Genomic DNA, 23302 nt, shown 5'->3' with positions numbered 1-23302 from the left:
TACCTGAAAAGAAAGAAAGAAAAAATAAAGAAAGGAAGAAAAGAACCGCCTGGGTATTGGAAGGTTTCCACATGCTCCATGGGATTCAAAATAAATTTGGTATAATTATTCGTTACTTTCCCCAAGTGACCAAAGTCTTTATCGGAGCACTTAAATATGCCATCCTATCTTTTGTAAATAAGGGAGCCAAATATTCAAAAATGTTACATATTTGTCTCTTAAATTATAAGTAATTTTTTCGAGTGGAATAGAACTAGCCATTTCATTATTCCAACGATCCATACTTAAATACGAATCAGATTTCCAAGTAACTGCTACAGTCTTCTTAGCTACTGCCAATGCAATTTTTATAAATTCTTTCTGATATTTATTCAATTTAAGTTTCGGTTTTATCCCTTCAATATCACCTAATAGAAATAATACAGGTTTATCTGGAAGTTGAGTTCCAGTAATTTGTTCCAATAAGATTCTTAAATTTATCCAAAAGGGTTGAATTTTAAAACAAGACCAAGTAGAATGTAAAAAAGTACCAATTTCTTGATTACACCAAAAACATTTATCAGATAGATTTGAATTTAATCTATTTATTTTTTGCGGTGTAATATATAATTGGTGTAAAAAATTACATTGTACTAATCTAAGTCGAACATTTATTGTATTTGTCATACTGTCAAGACAAAGTCTTGACCAATTTGTTTCATCAATATTAATAATATTCAGATCTGTTTCCCATTTTTGCTTTGACTTATGGGTTCCTTGTTTAATTGTCTGTTCTTGAATCAAATTATACATACAAGAAATAAATTTTTTAATTTTCCCTTTTTGTATTAAAATTTCAATTTCATTAGCTTTTGGCAAAAACATTGTTTGACCCAGCTTACTTTTTAAGTAAGCCCTTAATTGAAAGTAACAAAAGAAAGTATTATTAGATATTTTATATTTATCCTTTAATTGTTCAAATGACATCAATATACCTCGTTCAAAACAATCTCCTATAAATTTAATCCCTTTTTGGTACCAATTATATAAAAGTTGATTGTCCATTGTAAAAGGAATAAGTCTGTTTTGGAACAACGGCCTCCTTGCTAATAGAGATTTCTGTGTTTCATTATCAACATTTATCTTATTCCATAGATCAATCAAATGTGTTAATATAGGAGATTCTTTCTTTTCCCGTATCAATTTAGATTCCCATTTATATATAAAATCTTCAGGTCTATTTTCTCCTATCTTGTCTAGTTCTATTTTAATCCATGCTGGTTTTCGATCATCGAAGAAAGATGCAATAAATCTAAGTTGATTTGCTTTATAATAGTTTTTAAAGTTTGGAAGTTGTAACCCTCCTAACCCAAATTTACATGTCAATTTTTCCAATGATATTCTTGACATTTTACTTTTCCAAAGAAATTTTCTCACACATTTATTTAACTTTTGAAAAAATTTCTGCGGCAATTGTATTGGTAATGTTTGAAACAAATACTGTAATCTAGGAAATATATTCATTTTTACAACATTGACTCTACCTACTAATGTTATTGGTAATATCATCCATTTGTCAAGATCTTCTTGAAATTTTTTCAATAGTGGTAAATAATTAAATTTATATAAATTCTTTACATCATTATCAAGTCTTATACCTAAATACTTTATACCATTTACCGGCCATCTAAATTGGGTTACTAATCGACATTGACTATAGTCTCCTTTAGTAAGAGGTAAAATTTCACTTTTATCCCAATTTATTTTGTAACCTGATACCTTCCCATATTCATCCAATCTAGAAGATAATTTATGTAACGAATGTTGTGGGTTTGTTAAATAGATCAAAACATCATCGGCAAAAAGATTAATTTTATATTCCTCCTGATTAACTCTAAAACCCATAATATCTGGATCAATTCTAATTAGTTCTGCTAATGGCTCTATCGCCAATACAAATAAAGCAGGTGATAGTGGACAACCTTGTCTAGTTGACCTTTTTAACTGGAATGGCGTTGAAATTTGAGAGTTTGTCACTACTTTAGCTTTAGGGTTAGAATTTAAAGTTTTAATCCAATTTATAAAAGATGTTCCTAACCCATATTTTTCTAGTACTTTAAATAAAAAATCCCATTCTAATCTATCAAATGCTTTTTCTGCATCCAAAGCTACTACTATACTCTTCTCATCCCTTTTTTGTGCCAAATGAATTATACTGAGTAGCCGGGTTACATTATCTGCCAATTGTCTATTTTTAATAAATCCTGTTTGATCCATATGTATTAATTTTGGTAAATATTTAGATAACCTATTCGATAAAATTTTTGCTATTATTTTATAATCCGTATTCAATAAAGAAATAGGCCTGTATGATGTTGGTTTCATAGGATCTCTGTCTTTTTTTGGCAATACTATTACAATTGCTGTTGAAAAAGATTCTGGAAGTTTATGTATTTTTTCTGCTTGACGTATTAGTTCCATAAAAAGAGGAAATAATAAATCTTTAAATTTTTTTATAAAATTCAGGTGGAAAACCATCTTCTCCTGGAGATTTATTACTTTGGAGTGATCCTAAAGCTTCTTCAACTTCTTTTAATGTAAAAGGCATATCTAATCCCTTCTGTTCTTCCAAATTCAATTTTGGAAGAGAAACTTATGATAAAAACCTTTCTATCTCGTTAACATCATTTTGGGATTCTGATTGATATAATTCAGAATAGAAATTTTTAAAGGTTTCATTTATTTCAAGAGGTTTATTATAAGATATTTTATTTGCCCTTGTTCTAATTGCATTTATTGTTTTGGAAGCTTGTTCTGTTTTCAACTGCCAGGCAAGAATTTTATGTGCTCTCTCACCTAACTCATAATACCTTTGTTTAGTTCTTATAATTGCTTTTTCCGTTCTATATGTCTGAAGCGTATTATATTGTAACTTCTTAATGACAAGTTGTTTTCGTTTTTCTTCTGACATATATCTTTGAGATTCTTTTTCTAATTTTATAATCTCTTTTTCCAAATGATCTAGTTCTGCCATATATTCTTTCTTAATTTTAGACGTATAACTTATTATCTGGCCCCTAAGATATGCTTTCATCGCATCCCATAATATAAATTTATCATCCACTGAATGAAAATTTGTATCCAAAAAAAATTGAATCTGTTTTTTCATAAAATCACAAAAATCTTGACGTTTTAATAATGTCGAATTAAATCTCCATCTATAAGCCACTTCTTCCTTATCAGCCATTATTATTGTCATTAATAAAGGGGAATGATCTGATAATATTCTTGCTTTATATTCCATATTTTTCACTCTGTGTTGAATATGCATTGATAATAGAAACAAATCTATCTTTGAAAAAGTTTTATGTCTATGGGAATAGTCTCTTTCTTTAGGATTGATTCTTCTCCATATATCAATCAGATTTAAATCCTTCATCAATGATAAAGTTAAATTTACTACTTTCGATTTTATAACAGCCTTGGTTGATCTATCTAAGACTGGGTCTAAGCAAAAATTTAAATCTCCTCCAATTAATATTTTTTCATGCGCATCCGCCAAATTCAGAAAAGCTTCTTGTATGAATTTTGCATCATTTTCGTTTGGTGCATAAATATTCATAAAAGTCCATAGTTCAGAAAAAAGTTGACAATGTATAATCACATATCTCCCCGCAGAATCAGTTATTACATTTTGTATTCTAATTGGTAACGTTTTATTGATCAAAATTGCTACTCCCCTCGCTTTTGAATTAAATGAAGCCGCAACAACACTACCCACCCAATCTCTCTTTAGTTTCTGATGTTCTGTTTCCGTTAGGTGTGTTTCCTGTAAAAAAGCTAAATCTATCTTCATTTTTTTAATATGTGTTAAGATTCTTTTTCTTTTCACTGGTCCATTAAGCCCGTTAACATTAAAACTCAAAAAATTCAATAAATTAGTCATTATTCTTAACAAAGTTACTCCAATCTAAAACATTATTTATTTTCTCAACTCTCATAGTTCCTTGGGGAATCTCTTTAAACTTCACCATGTTGCTATGTGTCTCCCTCCCAACCTTCCAGGCAGAAAGAAAAAAGAAGATAGAAAAAAAACAAAAAAAGAAAAAACAAAATACCCCCCCACTAATGTTGTGAATGAAAGGATACACAACTCTACCCCCCTCCATTTTACAGGTCGTGGCAAAAGCCACGCTTGCACACATGACTAGCGTAGCAATCGATCAGTGCTTCTTCCAGCTCCCCCGCAACAAAAAAAAACATTATATATATATAGACAAAATTAGTATTACTATTCCCAACTAATATTCCTCCAGTTTTAACCTTTCTTACCCCCCTCGTATAATTAATAATATATTTATACATTCATCCAGCTTCAAAAATCCAACAAGTCCATTCTTTAACCCAATCTTCATCTTCAATCTATCTCGCTCTCCTGGGTTTGTTCTTGTATCTGGTGAATATTCAGAGAATCTCGCACAAACTGCTCTGCTTTCTGGTAGTCATCAAAAAATCTTTTTTCTCCACCAGGCAAAAAAATCTTCAAGGTTGCAGGATAATGCAGTGTAAATTGATAACCATGATCCCATAGGGTTTTTTTCACTGGGTTAAATTTCTTCCTTCTCTTCAAAAGTTCGTAACTTATATCAGGGTGGAAAAAAACTTTGTTTCCTTTAATTATCAATGGCCCTTTTCTATCTTTGGCAGCTCGAGCAGCTGCCTGTAGAATCCTTTCCTTGTCTTGAAATCTTAAGAATTTTATTAAAATCGATCGTGGATATTGGTCACCTTTTGGTTTTGGTCTTAAAGCTCTATGTGTTCGCTCAATTTCAATTGGTTGAACCTCCTCTTCCATTTGCAAAACATCCGGGATCCATCTTTGAAAAAATTCTATTGGTTTATCTCCTTCCGTACCTTCTTTAAGACCAACAATTTTAATATTATTACGTCTACTAAAATTTTCCAACATGTCCACTTTCTCCAAGAGTCGGTTTCTTTCCGAATTCCAGACAAGCAGATCATTTTCTGTTTTTTTCCACTCTATCATTCATATGCCCCATTGCTCTTTCCATCTTCTGAAGCTTCTTATCCATTTTGTCCTGTCTTGCCATAACTTTATCATAGCACATCTTCGTATCTCTAAACTCTTCTCTTACTTTTCTTAATTCAGCTGTTAACTGCAATATAGCCTCTCTCATATCTCTATCATCTCCTTTACTTCCAACTCTTCTTCCTCTTCTTCATCTGTGTTCTCTGCAGAATCCAATTCTGACTCTGAGTCATTTTCAATTACAGTGGCTGTCGGTTCTTGTAGTTTGCGTTGTGTCGATTTGCGCATGCGCATTTCCGGTGTCTTTTTCGAAGAAGCTGTTACCACCACCATTGCTCCCTGTTCTACCGAAGAAGATCCAACCTGAGTCCGAGGCTCCATCGTTGCAGTAGGCCCTTTTTTCTTCCCGTCTCGCGGCTGCTTCGTAACAGCAGACTTCTTTTGTTGCGGTTTAGGAGGCATATCGTAAAGTAGTCTTACAAAGTTTATAAATAGTTTTCAGAAAATATTTACTAACTTTGTTTTGTTTAAACGGTACTTTACTGATTTGTTGCGGGAGAGCTGGATTTACACGTCTCAATCCCACATCATCACGTGACGCCCCCTGCACTTCGTTGAATGCTTTAGTGAAATCAATAAAACATAAAAAGACATCATTTTGATATTCAATTGCCCTTTCTGAAAGCATTCGTAGTATGAAAATTGTGTTCCTAGTTCCTCTATCCTCAATAAATCTATATTGCAGTTCAGAAGCTTCTGGCCTTAACTTGTTTTTAATTTGACTCTGAACAACTCTCAACAAAATCTTTATTATGTGACTCATAAGACTGATTGTTCTATAATTTTCACAGTCAATAGTTTCAGGAATTTTTGGCAGAGTTATAAATACTGATTTCAAGAGATCGTCAGACAATACACCAGACTCACATATGCCAGTAAACAGTTCAAAAAGAATATCTATGCCAAGATCTTCTAGGGCTTGTATCATTTCCAGTGAAACTTCATCAGGTCCAGTTGGTTTACCAAGTTTCATGCTTTTCATTGTTTTAGTTATTTCTTCTTTAGTAATAGGTGGGCCAGAATTAGAGTGTTTAATATCTGGGGGTTCCCCTCTATTATCCTCAAATGGCTGCTCTATATACTGAATTCACCTCTCACATACTTTATCTGGATCTGTTAGTATGGATCCGTCTGCTGATCTTATGCATCCTGTAGAGGAGGTTTTCTTAATTCCAGTAATTTCCTTAATTTTCTGGAGCATTTCTTTGCTGTTGTTAAAATGGCCTTCTACTTCACTGCATTTTTGATTCAGCCGTTCTTCCTCTGAAATATTGTACAATCGTCTGGTCTGTCTGTCTAGCTCTCTACATTGCACTTCATTATTCTTCACTAACCTTCTTTGTTCCATCAGATCTAGAATTTCTTGGGTTATCCACCCCTTGCTGGTGTGTTGGATTTCTTGTACTGGGATTATCTCCTCTGCTGATGCTGTATAGCATATTTAAATCTGTCCCAAATAGGTGTTGTTACGTTTTTGTTGAAGTGTTCTTCTACAGCTGTCTTGAATTGTTGCTTAAGTATGATACATTTTTTGAGTTCTCCCAACATATACTTCTCTCTCATTTTTCAGTTCCTTTAATTTTGTTTTAATGGTAGCTATTACTGGATGGTGATCTGAACCACAGTCTGCTCCTGGGTAGACTTTGTGATATTATTTCTAAAGCATTCATTGATGGTAATGAAATCTATTTGATTCCTTGTTCTACCTCCAGGGCTAATCCAAGCACACAATCTACGTGGATGGTTTTTATACCAAGTATTGGTGATCACTTGGTTGCTTCTGACACACCAATCAGTAAACCTTTCTCCATTTTCATTTTTCCTCCCCTAATCCAAAGGGTCCTATGAAGTCATCAACCCTTTCCTGTCCAACTTTGGTGTTAAAATCTCCCATGCTGAAAATATCATATAGAGATACGGTAACTAATGAGACAGTACTCCAACGTGCCCATACGAAAAGATAGTTAATGAGAACATTAAATGAGAGGAAACTTAAATTCCTGGGTCATATCATCAGAAAGGGAGAAATAGAATGCCTTACATTACAAGGCCGTATGCCTGGGAAACGCAGAAGAAGGCAAAGGAGAAAATACATGGACACTAAAATAACTAACAGATCTAAGTGTGAGAGATATCATTGACGCTGCATGGGATTGTCGATGTGGAAAGCCATGATCGCCCAAGCGTGTAACGCACAAGGCACATGAAGAAGAAGATTTCTATTAGTCTTTTTAATCTGATGCAATTTTATTGCATTTAAGAATTTAAATTGTATAAATACCATTAACCTTCTGAATTAGAAGACTTTAATAAAATGCTCCCCCTCCGCTCCCATGGCTTTAAGTAATCAGATCTGTAAAGAACACAGACAGCATGCCTACCTTTCAATAGCTTGATCAAGCAGGTAGAACAAGGCTTGCAAGACCACGTGCTGCAGAGTTTTGTTGGGTTGATGTAACTTGGCAGTGAAAAGGGCAATGGATGCTCCAGATGGATCGCGTACGCTCTGAAAAGAAATAATAAAAACATAAGTCAGAAAATTGGAAAGATGATATTTGCAGCAATTCATATTAGTACACAACAATTTTACCATTACTGGTCTTTCATCTTCTTTTGTGCATTCTTTTCTGTTATCTGCTGCTGCCATCAACAATCCTAAGCCTTTTCCTAATCAGGGTAGCTTAGCTGTTCTAGCACAAGGAAATCTAATTAATGTCCCAGCTCCAAAGAATGCTGGAGTTGACACAAATCTCACAAATGCACAGCAACCCTGTGGTGCCAATTCATCTAATATTTCACTTATAATCATAGTAGTTGCAGATACATCACTATTTAAGTTTGTCTATGCATTAATGTCACCTGGTCACTAAAAGCAAAAGAGAGCCTCTTAAACCTGTCCATTCCTGGCCAAAGGAAAGGTAGCAGACAGGCATGGAGCTGAGGATGAACAAGAGTGGGAGGATGTGCAAAGGTGAGGAAGGCAATCATCAGAACGAAGGAAGAAAGCGAGAGACAGAGGGAGTCAAGGTCAAAGTCCAGCATTCTATCATATGCATAAGTACATGCATGCACAGACAAAATGAAAAACCCATTCACAGCAGCATCACAGGCACTCAGCAAGAGCAAGACAGAATGAGAGAGCAAGGTGAGAGAGAGAGAGAGAGAGAGAGAGAGAGAGAGAGAGAGAGAGAGAGAGAGAGAGTAAGGTGAGTGAGGAGAGGATAAAGTGCTGAAGATAAAGAAGGAAAAAGGTGATGGGGAAAGGTAATGGTGAACAAATAGGTTGGGCAAGATTGGAGGTAGGTGTGGAACAGCTGAGAGAAGGGGTGGGAAAGGTGAAAAAAGTGAAGGGGTAAGGGAATTGGAGAGAAAGGGGATACACAATGGAAAGATTTTTGCAAAAAATTCATAAATAAGCATTGAACTGGCTCTTATATTTATTTTAATTGTTCAGCTGTATTTTTTCAATTATTAAACAAAATGTCAGTATTATCAGAGAAGGAATGGAATGGATAATGTTTTCAGATAATATTGTGACACCATCATGTAAATCTGTGATAGGATATAACAGAAAGAAGCTGGATGTTAACTTAGATGGAAACAACTATCTAAGGGTCATAAGAGATTAGTCAGTTTGGCAGTTTCTAAAGACGAATAACTTCTAAGTAATCCCTCTAATCTCAATTCAAATCTCTCCCAAATATTTCCATGCAGAGTGCTTTTGTAGTTCATCATGAATATTAGTTACCATGTTCGATTGAAACTGTTTGTTAGTTACCCTTTAACTATCCCTTCCTGCATGTCAGGCCTGTATTTCCTGGTTCCAGAGCTCAGGACAATCTGAATTCCATTACTCAGATACAGTTGTTTATTTTCTTGAGGATCTTGGTAATGTCTTCCAAGACATCCACTCTTCCACAGAAAACAAGCACAAGCCCTCTAAACATCCTAATGACTCAAGTCAAACATCAGGTTACATTTCCTTGTCAGCCATTAAGTGGAAATATTTCATGCTATGCAGCCCCTTCAGCTTGCTATGCCTTTCAGTGGGATCATGGTTGATATAAGTCCACTTTCCTACCCTTCACCTTTAACCCTGGATTCTCTCATTGATTATAAACCTAATTTCATCAGTATTAAATGTACACAAAGTCCCTCCTATCCCACAGCTTGCTAAGGCAAGGAGTTCCAAAGACTTAAACCTTCTGAATGAAAAAAGTTCACCATCCCAGTCTTAAATATGACCCCTCTTACAGAGCATAGATCATGTTCTAGACTCTCTCAAAAGAAGAAAGATCCTCTCAACATGTCTAATCTATGAAGCTAATAAGCTTCAAAATATCATTTCTCATTCTTCTAAACTCCAGTGAGTGGAGTCCCAACATGTTTAATGTTTTATTCCCATAGGTTTACTCTTCCATACCTGGGGCCATCCTGGTTCAGTGGCATTCACACTTCCCTCAGGTAATCCACTTAACAAAATGACTCATCACTAATAATTTTCTCTGATCGGCAAGCTGTTATTTACTCAAAGGAACAGAAGTGGTGACTCAGTCTTTAATCATCAAATAACCAGCCTGAGCGTCCTTCCCCTTTTTGAAAACCAGTACCCTAAGAGAACCTTTTCTGAACTACCTCCAATAAAATATACACTCAGTGGTCACCTTATTAGGCACAGGAGTGGAACCCAGTGTGGTCTCCGGCTGCTGGAGCCCATCCATTTCAAGGTTCAACATGTTGTGTGTTCAGAGATGCCCCTCTGCACACTTGTAACGCATGGCTATTTGAGTTGCTGTGCCTTCCTGTCAGCTTGAACCAGTCTGGCCATTCTCTTCTGACTTCTCTTATTAACAAGGAGCTTTCACTCACAGAATTGCCACTCAGTGGATTTTTTTTTTGTTTTACACTCCACTCTGTGAACTTCTAGAGACTGTTGTGCATGAAAATCCCAGACCAGCAGCTTTTGAGATACTCAAACCACCCCACCTGGCACCAATATTCAGTCCATGGTCAAAGTCACTTGGATCACATTTCTTCCCCAATCTAATGCTTGATCTGAACAACAACTGAACTTCTTGACTATGTCTGCATGCTTTTATGCATGGAGTTGCTGCCACGTGATTGGCTGATTAGATATTTGCATTAATAAGCAGATATACAGGTAAACATAATAAAGTGGACACTGAGCATATTTCCTTACTTAGGGGGACCTAAAATGTTTGCATTGTTCTAGACGTGTTCTCACCTGTGCTCATGCATTGTGTAAGACTTAATTCTTGTATTCCAATTCCCTTGAAGTAAGGGCTAATACTCCATTATCCTTAGAAAGACAGAAGAGATCTCAGAAGCTGGGATCTAGACCAAGTTCTGTTTTTGTTCTAATTCCATTAATCTTTCCTAATTGCTGCTGCACGTATGCCAACCTTCTGTGTTATGCAAGCAGATCCTAAACCCTTCAGTTGTTTAAATGATAGTCTATTCCTTTGTTCTTCCTTTCAAAATCAACAACTTTAAATTTCTCCACTTTCTTCTCCACTTGTCAAACAAATTTATCTACTAATGCCTCTCATTAAATTGTCTGTACTCTTCTTGTAACAGGCCTTCCCACCTATTTTCGTGTCCCCTGCAGCTTTTACTTTCTTCCTTCTTTTAAAAAAAATATTGATTCAAATAATGTGGGCTTCACAGACTAAGTCAGCATCTAGTTGCCCATCCCAAGTTGCCATTGAGAAGGTGACAGTGAGCTGCTTTCTTGAAATGCTGCAATCCTTAGCATTGAACTACTTTATCTGAGTCATTACTATACACTGTTATGGATGTCGTTGCAGGCTGACTCTTGTAGTACCACAATGAATACAGGTTGGCAACCTGAAACTGTCTCATCCCCAATCACTGCTTCTACCTGTCAGCCAATCTCTGTCTGTGACAATATATTATCTTCAACCTCTGGCTCTTATCTTCTGAGTTAATCTTTTGTGAGACCTTCTTGAAGCCCAAATATAAACCGCCTACTGGTTAATTTCAAGAAGACTAGAACAAAAAAGCTATGATGTAATGCTGAGACTTTATCGGGCATCAGTTAGACCACATTCGGAACATTGTGAGCAATTTTGGGCTTTTATCTGGGAAAAAAATGTGTTGGTCCTGAAGAGTGTCCAGAGGAGCTTCACAAGAATGGTCCCAGAAATAAAACGATTCATGTCCAAGGAGGATTTGATGTCTCTGGACCCGTACTATCCAGTTCAGAAGGATGAGTGGTGGCAGGCCTGATTGACACTGAAAGGCTGGGATAGGATGAACGAAGATGTTTATATCAGTACGAGAGTCTAGGATCCAAGTGTGTCCCTTTATAGCTGAAATGAGGAGGATTTTTTTCAACAAGAAGGTGGTGGATCTGTGGAACTTGTTGCCACATTGGGCTGCGGAAACCAAGTCATTGAGTGTGCTTAAGGCAGAGATCAACAGATTCTTGAATTGTAATGGAATTAAGGGTCACAGGGAGAAGAAGGGAGAATCAAGTTTAAAGAGATAATTAGCCATGATCATTAGACTCAACATCTGAATGGCCAAATTCTGCTCCAATACCTCATGGTTCTTCTCTGATTAGGATTCCTCAAGAACTCGAATCAATTTTCTCAGACATGACTTCCTATGATAAAGCTACAAACACTCTGCCTGAATCAATTATGATTTTCCAAAATTGTTGCTACTACTTTCTTCATAATTAATCCTAAATGTTTACCAACTGCAGATATTGGGCTAACCAGCCTGCTTAGCTACATTTTGTCTCCCTCCGTTTTGAATAAGGGTTTTACATTGGCAGGTTTCTGATCCTCTGGTATTTCCGATTGTAAGGACCTTTGGAAGGTTACAATGAATGCACCCACTATATCAGTAGACATTTCTTTTGGAATCCTTTAATGAAAGCTACCTGGGTCAGTGGATTTTGTTCACATTACTTTGCCCAGTTTCTCTAGTGATGGTGGCAGCATTTTCAGCATCAAAGAGAAATTAGGTGGTAATGAAAATGGGAGAGGAGAGAGGAGTAATACGTGGAAAAGTGCAGGGTTAGGCATGTTGGTTGGAAGTATAGAAGATGTTCTTTTCCACAGTGAGCAAATACGAAAGTTTGGTGTATGGAGAGATCCAGGAGTGGTGGGTCACAAAGCAGAGTTAAAATGCAGATCTGGCAGCAAGAAAGATATTAGATGATGCAGTGCAGGAAGTATGGAGTACGTGCAAGGAAGCCTTGGTGCAAAGAAATACACCTGGGACTGTGTGTGCAGCTTGGTCTTATGACCGGAAAGATATTCTCACTTTGCAGGTGGTGCATTGCGCGAGTTATTTGAATGATTCCTGCACTGAGTTTGTTTTGTGAGGAAAGACAGGCTTGTGTTAAACTAGAGGTCAAAAATAACACTGAAACATGGGATTCTGAGAGCGTTTGACAGGATTGTTTCTTCCATTTTTCACCTTCTAGCTCTTTACATCATTCACTTTTAAACCCACCTTCCTCCAAAATGCACCTACCTTCCCCCTAACCTGGATTCATCTATCACCTGCTAGCTCTTGCTCCTCCCCTCCCTTTTACCCTTCTGTTATGGTTTCTACCCTCTTCCTATCCAGTCCTGATAAAGGGTCTTGGCTGAATATGTTAACTGTTCATTTTCCTCCATAGGTGCTGTCTGTCCTGCTGAGTTCCTCTAGCATTTTGTGTATGTAGTTCTAGGCTAGGGGTTCCCAACCTTGTTTATGCCATGGACCAATACCATTAAGCAAGGGGTCCGTGGGCTTCAGGTTGGGAAGGGAGTCATCTTGCTGGAGTCTAGAATCAGGCAGCAGAGTTCAGGATGGGAAACTGTCCACTTAAGGCAAAAAATTAGGAATGCTTTTTACTCTGAGTGATGAGTTTCCCAGGAAACTGGATACTAAGCAGTTAACTGCATTCAAGTCCATGCTAAACGTTTTGCACCCGAAGTTGTTAAACGATTAGAAAGGGTGGAGTGAAAGGACTGATTGGCCAGCATCTCAGTGAATGATGAAGCAGGTTCAAACATCAGTTTATTCTGTTTCTGTATGCTTAAACATGTTCTTAGAACACACATTAAATCAGAAGCAACTGTATGAACTGGAGGAAAGAGAGAGTTCAGTAAATCTTCCTATTAATATACAATGCCAACAATAAGTACTTTTATAGGATCTTAACTATGAGAAACTTTGAGGTACAGGCTGTCACCTGGTTACAAATGTCTGACTACGGACACATTACATATGGATAAGCTTCTGTATAAGTAAGTTCAAAAGTCCGATGTCCAGACACACACTACAGATACTACCATACCTACAGATGGTAGAACTAGTTTCCACTCTCTTTCCACTTTTAGCAACTGTTCTGTCCGATCAGTCTTTTGAGCTTTTGATGCCATTCATTACAATACCGTGGAGGTATGATTATTGTAGCAAGAGACTTGTGCATTTTCCAACTTTTAAATGTAAAAGCAGAACACGCTTGTTACCTGTGGGTGTCCTATACTTCACAGAAACATTATCAAAATAAGTTTCACACTGGGCCACATTGGATATTCGAACATGTGTCCAAAAACCTAGTCAGAAGTAGGACCATTCTTATAGAAAAAAGAAGAGGCATTGGTAGGAGATACAGAGGGAGAGAATTCAACAATTGGGCGCAAGGCAGGTAGCTAAGAGGTTTGCAAGGGGGTACAAAGCTTCAGGGATATGAAGGCAAAGATCATAGAAGGATTTGTAAAAATAGATAAGAACGCTGAAAACAGTCTTCTAACGAACCAATGAGGATCATAAAGCACAAGGGCAATTAGTGAATAGGACCTGATACAATTAAGAGAAGGCCAAGGGTTTGGATAACCTGGGGTTGACGGAAAGGAGAAGGCAGGCCAGTCAAAAATGTTTTGGGATCTGCATGGATGGGATCTTCATGCATGTAACAGGTGTGTGAAAAGGTGGTGTATCTGGAGTATTCTTTCTCAAAACTCTGCTGAAACTAGTCAAATATTCGTAATAGAAATTTATAGATATATCCATCTAAGGATATGGAGAGGTGATAAACAAGCAGAGCTCAGATACAGGTTAGGCCTGCTCTGTATTTTTAGGGTAAGAGATGGAACGCATAATCTACTTCAGTACAACACAACATAAGTCAAAGTTGAGTGCAAAGATCACGGTTCCCTATACCTATTTTGTTTGCAATTTACAGACTAGGTCACCAACAGTACTACAATGAAACTCTAATAATCTAAGCACACAAAGAACATTGCTGTGGGGAGGATAAGACTATGCAAAAACGAGACACATTTTCTATGCTACTAGATATTAATCAATATGAACACTCCCATATAATGTTACAACAAACATTAAAACAAACTTCTACAGACGCCCTGTTGAAAGTACCCTGACCGGCTGCATCATAACCTGGAGCCACAATTCCGACTCAAAGGAACACAAGGGGCTGCAGAGAGAAGAGGACGCAGCGCAGTCTACCACAGGCACAGACCTCCCCAGCACTTACACCATTTACAGGCAGCACTGCCTCAAGAAGTTGATAGCCATCATCACCATGCAGGTTATGTCCTTTTCCCAGTGGAAGCTATAGAAGCCTGAAGTCCCAGACCATCAGGTTCAGGAGCAATTACTTTCCTTCAACCATCAGGTTCTTGAACTGACCTGTACAATAATCACTCTACCTCAGCAACTGGGCATTACTGACCACCTTTTCACTACCATGGAACTATGTCTGGTTTTTTTTTTTGCACCGGTGTCTCGTTTTTGCATAGTCTTATCCTCCCCACTGCCGTGTATAATATATGTTCGATTTGTTTTCTGAGTGTTGTTGGAATTGACCCGCCTGCAATGCTATTTGTGAGCAAGTTTTCCATTGCACCTCTACCTCACCATACCTGTGCACATGACAATAAATGCGACCTGAATTAATTTTCATTTTACACAGTATTATAATAAATTTTCCCAGTGAATTAAATATGTTTAAAGGGAGCATGGAAAATGGGATCTTGGCCAGCAGAGAGAATGCACAACCCAAAACCCTGGTGAGCAGAATGGAAGCACAGCAAATGGAACACCAGTATGTCAAAAGGGAACAGGAGGACACTGGGGCGCCAGTGAGTTGGAAGGGAGGAAGGGCGTGCAAGAACAGCAAGTTAGAAGGGAGGACGGCAAATGCTATCTAGTTAAGACCTGCTCAGATATCAGGAATTCTGAATGATCAGATAGCAGATTTGGCAGTTTCACATATCAGGAATCTTGTCAGGCTTCATTCAGTTTTGGTTGCCTCATTATAGAAAGGATGTGGAAGCTTTAGAAGGTGCAGAGGAGATTTACCAGGACATTGCCTGGATTAGAGAGCATGTCTTACGAGGAAAGAATGAGTAAGCTAGGGCTTTTCTCTTTGGAGCAAAGGAGGAAGAGAGGCAACTTGATAGAGGTGTATAAGATGATAAGAGGCACAGATACAGTGGAGAGTCAACTGCAACATCTCACTCAATAATACAGATAATGATGCAATCCTGAAAAACATCATTGCTTCAGTAATTAAAGACTCACAAGGTTTTGTATTTTATTGGTTTCCTATTTCTCAGGGTTGTATATCAACATCAGATTTCAACCAGGCCTCTACAGATGTGTGGTGAAGAGTATAGTGACTGGCTACATCACAGCCTGGCATGGAAGCACCAATGTACAGAAAATCCTACAAAAAGGAGTGGATTTGGTCCAGTCTATCATAGGCAAAGCCCTCCCCACCATTGAGCACATCTACATGAAATGCTGTCGCATCATCCATCATTAGGGATCTCCACCACCCAGGACATGCTCTCTTCTCACTGCTGCCCTCAGGAAGGTGGTACAGGAGCCTCAGGACTCACACCACCAGGTTCAGCAAACAGTCATTACCCCTCAACCATCAGGTTCTTGAACCAAAGGAGATAACTTCACTTGCCCCATCACTGAACTGTTCCCACAACCTATGCTTGTTTGTTTATTAATTATTTCTTTCTTTTGTATTTGAATTGTCTTTAAAAATGGTCTTTCAGTGATTCTATTATGAATTTATTGAGTATGCCCACAGGAAAATTAATCTCAAGTGTTGTATATGGTGCCATATATGTACTTTCATAATGAACTTACTTTGAATTTTGATATACTTGGTTGTATGACACAAGAAACCATGAAGACAAATGAACAACACATTCCATAAGGTGCTCCAAACCACTGCAAAAAGAAATCGTCAAATATAATCCTGGTAAATTTGTGTGAAATTAGCCAGAGCTCTGGATATCCTAGAAGGTGAATGAGCATTATTTTCATCAACTTCCATCTCTGCTTATTGAACTTATTTTCAAACTACCCACCTCCACAATAACGATTGAAATCAAATTGCACAGGAGTTTGAACATACCATTTTCACACCTCGTCATTATCAACCCTAACCTCTTCATCCACTGAAATGTCAGCAGTAAAGAGTTAATCTCAAGAGTGTCAATTTCATCATATGAATGATCAGGGCACCCTGTAAACGCCACGTCACATGATTTCAGTAAATCAATAGTGAAGGTGTGGAATATTTATACTATATTGAAGATTTAAAAAATGCAGTAAACCTGTCTCCAAACAGCTCCTCCAGATAACACTGCAGCTGTGAAGTGATAAGGCAGGATGTTTAAGTTGTCTTTGAAATGAACCCGCTCAACACGTATCATATCTCACTCATACACCTTGGCAGTTTTTCAAAGAATTGTAATCACCATAATTGCACTCCTGATGTTTCTGCTTGTCTGCCCAGTGCCTGGGATTATAACTGGAAACCAGCTCAGGAAAAACACTTTTTATAGTTCTGGTAAGGAACAGCAATAACTCAAAAACATCAACAACCAATGCAAAGGATCGTGGCTCATGTTATTGCACAATGGACCATTTGGAAATTTCGGAACAAAGCAACAGCCTTGTAAAACCGTTCCACTGCTCAATTCCTTTTGCATGCTTCAGTTGCATCCCTTTGAAATCTCAACCAAGCAGAAACCTAATGTCCTCAGATTTCACTTTCTGTCCTCTGTAATTTTTGAATATTCCATATTCCCACTACCCTCTATCCTAAAGAATTCTCTTGACTGACCAAATTCTAATTAAACAGGATGGCATCTTGCTAATTTATGTTGTTTCCCTTCCGCTAGTTGATGGACACACTCTTGCACCTCTTCTGCTCTCTCCCCAAATCCCGGCAGACAGAACAGAGCATTCCCCCAAGTCCTCACCTCTCACCCTGTGAGCCTTCAATCTCTCCATGCTTAGTCCTGATGAAGGATTTCTACATGAAACCGCCAATTCCTCAGCTTGCTCAGTTCCCCCAGCAAATCATTGCTACAGTAAAAGATTTCCCTCTATCCATCCTGAGCAGATGACCCTTTGTAAGGGTCTCGGCCCGATACATCCACTGTTTACTCATTTCCATGGATGCCCATGGACCTGCTGAGTTCCTAAAGCATTTTGTGTGTGTTGCTTTGGATTTCCAACATCTGCAGAATTTCTCGTGTTTAAGAATTTTCATAAATAGTCAATTAATTTTTTGTGTAGTTGATGGTGTTTGTGGGTGTGTGTGCTCTAACAAAAACACATGAGCTCATGTACATATGTAGAGCAGTACAACACACCCACCTGCAGTAGTCATCTGGCTGGACCCAATTTCTTGCATTTGCCCCATATCCCTGAGCCCCACCCCTCCATGTACCTATTCAAGTGCTTCGTAATTGATATTTTATCTGCCTTAGCCACTTCCTCTAGCAGCTCATTCCATATACTCACCACCCTTCTCTGTGAAAAAGTTATCCCTCTCACCATGTAACTATCCCCCGAATTTTGGACTCCTCTACCCTGGGGAAAAGATTGTTACCTGTTCTTCTTACCTATGCTTCTCATAATTTTAAACCCTTCAAATAAGGTTGCCCCTCATTTTCCAAATCCTAAGAAATAAAGACCTACAGTACTATGCAAAGATCTCTCTCTCTCGTGCTTAAGATTTTTGCACATCACTGCATGCCATAAAAAAAACAAATTTCTTGACATATGTGGGTGATGATAAATCTGATTCTGAACTGAGAGGGGGAAGGGGGAAAGGGGGAAGGGGGAAGGGGGAAAGGGGAAAGGGGAAGGGGGAAGGGGGAAGGGGGAAGGGGAAGGGGGAAGGGGAAGGGGGAAGGGGGAAGGGGGAAGGGGGAAGGGGGAAGGGGGAAGGGGGAAGGGGGAAGGGGGAAGGGGGAAGGGGGGAGGGGGGAGGGGGGAGGGGGGAAGGGGGAGGGGGGAGGGGGGAAGGGGAGGGGAAAGGGGAGGGGGAAAGGGGAGGGGGAAAGGGGAGGGGGAAAGGGGAGGGGGAAAGGGGAGGGGAAAGGGGAGGGGAAAGGGGAGGGGAAAGGGGGAGGGGAAAGGGGAAGGGGAGGGAAAGGGGAGGGGGAGGGAAAGGGGAGGGGGAGGGAAAGGGGAGGGGGAGGGAAAGGGGAGGGGGAGGGAAAGGGGAAGGGGAGGAGGGGGGAGGGGAGGGAAGCACCTTTGAGATATTCTGCAATGATCAACAAACCAATTGATTGGAATCAAATAACTTTGCTGGCATCTCAGGGCTGGGTGTGACTGCATCCGCAACACTCTCTGCTCCTGGCACTCCTTCTCTGCCACCGGTCCCACATCCCTCCCCACGTCCTCCACCCTCGTCATTCCCAACATCCTTTGCATCCTTGTAAATCTTACAAGCTCTCTTAAAACAAACAAGAGAAAAATCTGCAGATGCTGGAAATCTAAGCATTGCTTAAAAGCTCTCTCTTTGCTCCACATTGGCAAATACAATACTGTGCTAAAGTCTTAGGCACATTGCTACATATGTGTGTGCCCAAGACTTTTGCACAGTACTGTATATACACTATATGTATAAAAAAATTTGTGATACATAAACATTTGTAAATAGCATATATAAAATTTAAACTAAAAGCTTTAAATCAATTATTTTTGCAATTCATTCCTTTCAAGTTCCTTCCTTTTACTGGAAATGTAGAGCAGTATCGTGACTACACAGATGCATCAAAAATAATCTGCCAAAATCCCATTGCCATGTTAACTCGGGTGGAAATGACCTTTCCTTCTTAGAAACCCCCACACCTGACGATTCTATCTGGTAGAGTGAGCCAAGCAAAAATATCCAATGACATCAAAACTTCACAGCCCCTCAGTCCAATTACTTAACTGGATGCTGAAAAGATTAAACTTTTGCTTTAAGGTATGAATTAGAGAGACATCCCGACACTTCAGAAGCCATCTCAACTTTGTGGCTGCAGGGACATGTCAGAGAGCCCAGCTACTCAATGCAAGGAGGGAAAATAATTAAAAATTAGGGAGAATTGCTCAAAAATCACAGTTGTACTTTTTGCTGGGAGCAAATTTAAAAATACTTGGCATTGGAACCAAATAGCTATCTTAAAGTTCAAACATTCTTATTCATGTGTTTCTGCAACTGTGAGCACTCATACACACAAAGACCACACAATACATTTTGGTTCAAATTTACACTAATTACTGGTGGAGTCACCTTAATTCTTAAAACAAATCCATCTGCTCAGGATGTGCAGAGGATTCCCTGTCTAGAGTAGATTAGTGCGTGCATAGGCAACAGCACGTATTCTAAGTGGGCTTGGGGTGGGGGGGGGGAGGCAGAGAACATGTGATTACAAGCCTGATCCAAGAACTTGTTGTACCAGTTACTTGATGTCATTTTCAGCTCTATTAGACTGGAAACCAAGGCTGACAATTCTATTAGAAACTCTCTGCTGTGGCTGCACTTTGCATGGCCCATTTTAATTACTAATAAAGAATAAGATGTTATTTCTAACCCTGTGAAGGGTAACATTGGATTTTTCTGGAGCCAATGTTTACCACTGTGCAAGGAAACGGAGTACAGAGAAAAAGGCTCATCTACCCTTTACTAAGAAGGATTTATTCCACTATCCACAACATGCAAACATAACTAGAAGCATTCAGTGTAGAATCCCATGCTAAATTCAGTTCAGCACCAACACTGAAATTCCCAAACGTAACTAATAAGACTGGTGCTACAGCACAACTTGCACAGGTGATCACATTGGCTCTACCGACAACCACTGAACTGTGTGAATTTCTTCCCATGGGTTGGTGGATTAATTGCCCTCATGTTCCTGTGAGAGTAGATTCTAGGGAGAATCAATGAGAAAATACAACAGATTATTGAAAACAGGTTCCTGATGCGAGGCATGGACTCAGTGGGTCGAGGAGTCTGTTCCAATGCTATATACATCTTTATTGCCAATGTTATAGTTCTGACATACTATAGCTCAACCAAATTTATATATATGTGTATATGGAGAGGGGAGGGGGTAAAGAGAGAGGGCGACATACAGAGAGAGTGGGTGGGTGCACTGTGAAAGGTGCACAGCCAATGACCACTGCTGAGAGGCGAACATTCCCTCCCCCCTACTTTTTTAAACAGCTGCACGCTGAGCAGGAAATATTTTTACATGGCCAGAAAATCGTGGCACTTCAAACTTTTTTTTCCGTAATGTGCATACTATGGATATTTAGACAGCATTGGCATTCAGCAGGCTGGTGGTTTATTAACAATTAACAATGAGCCACCGGCTTCCATTCTGTGTTTATTGTTACCATTTGTAAAACTGTTGTAACTTGAAATACTGACAATGTAAATATGTCGAAGCTCTAAAATGTTTCAAAGTAAAGGTTGTGATAGGTTTATTATTTAGAAAATGTATGGATTGTATTCATTAACACATAATTAATTACAGGATTACACAATTATATCAATATAGATTTCAAAATTATATTAACATTACGTAAAAGAAAACTTCAGATGTGCGGCAACAAAGGCTGTGCGTGGGAGCATTTCTGTTACTGCATGGCTGCGCACCCGCACAGCTGAGAGGAAACAGTGGATAGGACACAATCTTACATTCCAAACACTTCATTAGAAAATACTTGCCTGGGAGAAAATAACAGCATTTCTGAATGGCTAGAGAGCTGAAGTCAGGAGAGGTAATGTACATTTTGCAGCTTTTATATTCTTTTGCCTATGTTCTCACTCCTTGCTCCCAGTTCTCATGAAGGGTCTCAGACCTAAAACATTCACTCCATGTCTCTTCCCACCACTAATCCAGACTTCCTGAGTACTTCCAGCATTATTAGTTTTTATTTGCAACTGAAGATCTATTTGGTGAGGGTGATTATGCAAATGGATTGAGGGTAACAAAAAAATATCGAAAGGTTCAAATCTTCAATAAGGATTAACATATTTATATACATTCACACTCTTGTTTAGGAGACTGGGGACTTCCACATTAATGGATGCTGATTCATAGAAACTGTGCACGTGCAAACAACTGATGTCGAAATAGTGCTGATACACGGGGAATTGATCAGAAAGAGGAAAGCCACAAGCTGATCGTGCCAAAATTTAAAAAGTTAAGCACAGTTTCTGCGCTCAACAGCTAAGTTGATGTTCACTCATTTGTCATATTATTGCATGACACAAGAGCCCATTTCAGTCTGTCAAGTCTATGCCAGCTCTCAGAGTATTCCCATTAATCTCATACCCCCAATGATTTCTAATCTAATACTAGAGAACATATGTTTAAATTTAGAGGGGGTAAGTTCAAAGGAGATATGCAGGGCAGTTTATTTTTCCCCACAGAATGGTGGGTGCCTCGAATGTGCTGTTAGGGGTGTATAAAAGAAATTCAAGGAGCATGTAACAAAGTTAGTTCAATAATACCGGGGGTCTTTAACCCACATATAGATTGGGCAAATCTTGCTCATGAAATACACATTTGTGGAGTGTATATAAAATAATCTGCTTCATCAGTTTCATTGTACCTGTACCTCACCACCCTTGTACATGACAGTGCACCATGCATATGACAGTAAATTCAACTCATCTTGAATCAAAAATGAAATGGACATTTTAGAACAGTGTGGTGGAATGAGAAAGGGAGACCTGTTATTAGGGACTTTTGCTTCTCCTGCTCGGGCAGCCCTTGAATAAACATCAGTTAACATCATAAGACCGAAGAAAGTTAGGATGTTCAGCCCATCAAATCTACTCCACCATTTCAATATGGCTGATCTATTCTTCTCAGCCCCAATCTCCTGCCTTCTTTCCATAACCTTTGGTTCCCTTACTAATCAAGAACCTATAAACTTTCATTTTAAATATATCCCATGATTTGGACTCCACAATTGTCTGTAGCAATGATTTTTACAGATTCACCACACTCTGGCTGAAGAAATTCCTCCTCATCTCTGTTCTAAAGGGACATCCTTGTATTCTGAAGTGGGCCCTCTGGTCTTAAGCTCTCCTATGTAGGAAACATTTTCTCCATGTTCACTCTATCTATTCAATGGATTTCAGAGAGATCCCCATTGTCTGTGAATGCAGAGATAGTGCTGGTGAACAACAGCGATGTTGCAGGCAGCTTACAAAACTTGTTCTGAACTAACACTGCATTCTGAAGCCTGTAGCTTCCTTTGAACTAACGTACTTTTGAACTGTCTAAACAAACTCACAATTTCATGATTTTCTGAAGAACTTGGTGGACCTAGCTCTCAGGAATGTAGATATGGAACCTTTGTGTGGACGAATGTCAGGAGAGGTCAGTGGGGAGGACTGCAAACCTGAGTAAAATGGTGGAATGTGCAAGTTTGTCTACCCAGTATCTTATTAGCAAATGTACGGTCATTGGAAAACAAGGTTGAGGACCTAAAGGCAAGAATGCCTGAATCACATGGAAATAGGGGATTGCTGCATTCTGTGTTTCACTGATGCAAGGCTCACTCTGGACACGATGGATATGGCAGTCCAGCAGTCCAGCCTAAGGGTTCTTGATCTAATGGATGGATTAATTTGTAGGCCACTTGGGGAAGGAAGAGGTGACGAGGGGGGAGGGTTCTATATTACATGACGGGAGGTCTGTATTACTTGAGTGGGGTGGGTGGGGGTGGGTCTGGATTACATGATAAACTCTTTGTGGTGCTCAGACACAGCGGTCTTGTTGCACTTTTGTTTCCCCTGGAATATCTAATGATTAAGTGCCATCATACTTACCAAGAGAGTTCCCCACCATGATCCAGACTGCATTTTACATC

General features: G+C 38.8%; 1 protein-coding gene across 1 annotated transcript in view; it reads right to left on the bottom strand.

Moving 5' to 3' along the window:
- Positions 1-23302, bottom strand: part of ptpn9a (protein tyrosine phosphatase non-receptor type 9a) — a 236184-nt gene that overhangs the window by 69935 nt on the left and 142947 nt on the right. Inside the window, exon 4 of the mRNA XM_072282286.1 lies at positions 7471-7595. Coding sequence (XP_072138387.1) covers positions 7471-7595 — 125 coding nt within the window. The remainder of the gene's footprint in view (positions 1-7470; positions 7596-23302) is intronic.

This window comes from Mobula birostris, chromosome 18, assembly GCF_030028105.1.
Source record: "Mobula birostris isolate sMobBir1 chromosome 18, sMobBir1.hap1, whole genome shotgun sequence".
Classification (NCBI taxonomy): Eukaryota; Metazoa; Chordata; class Chondrichthyes; order Myliobatiformes; family Myliobatidae; genus Mobula; species Mobula birostris.
The sequence above is the reverse complement of the archived record's forward strand: the minus strand, read 5'-3'. Positions and strand labels throughout refer to the sequence as shown.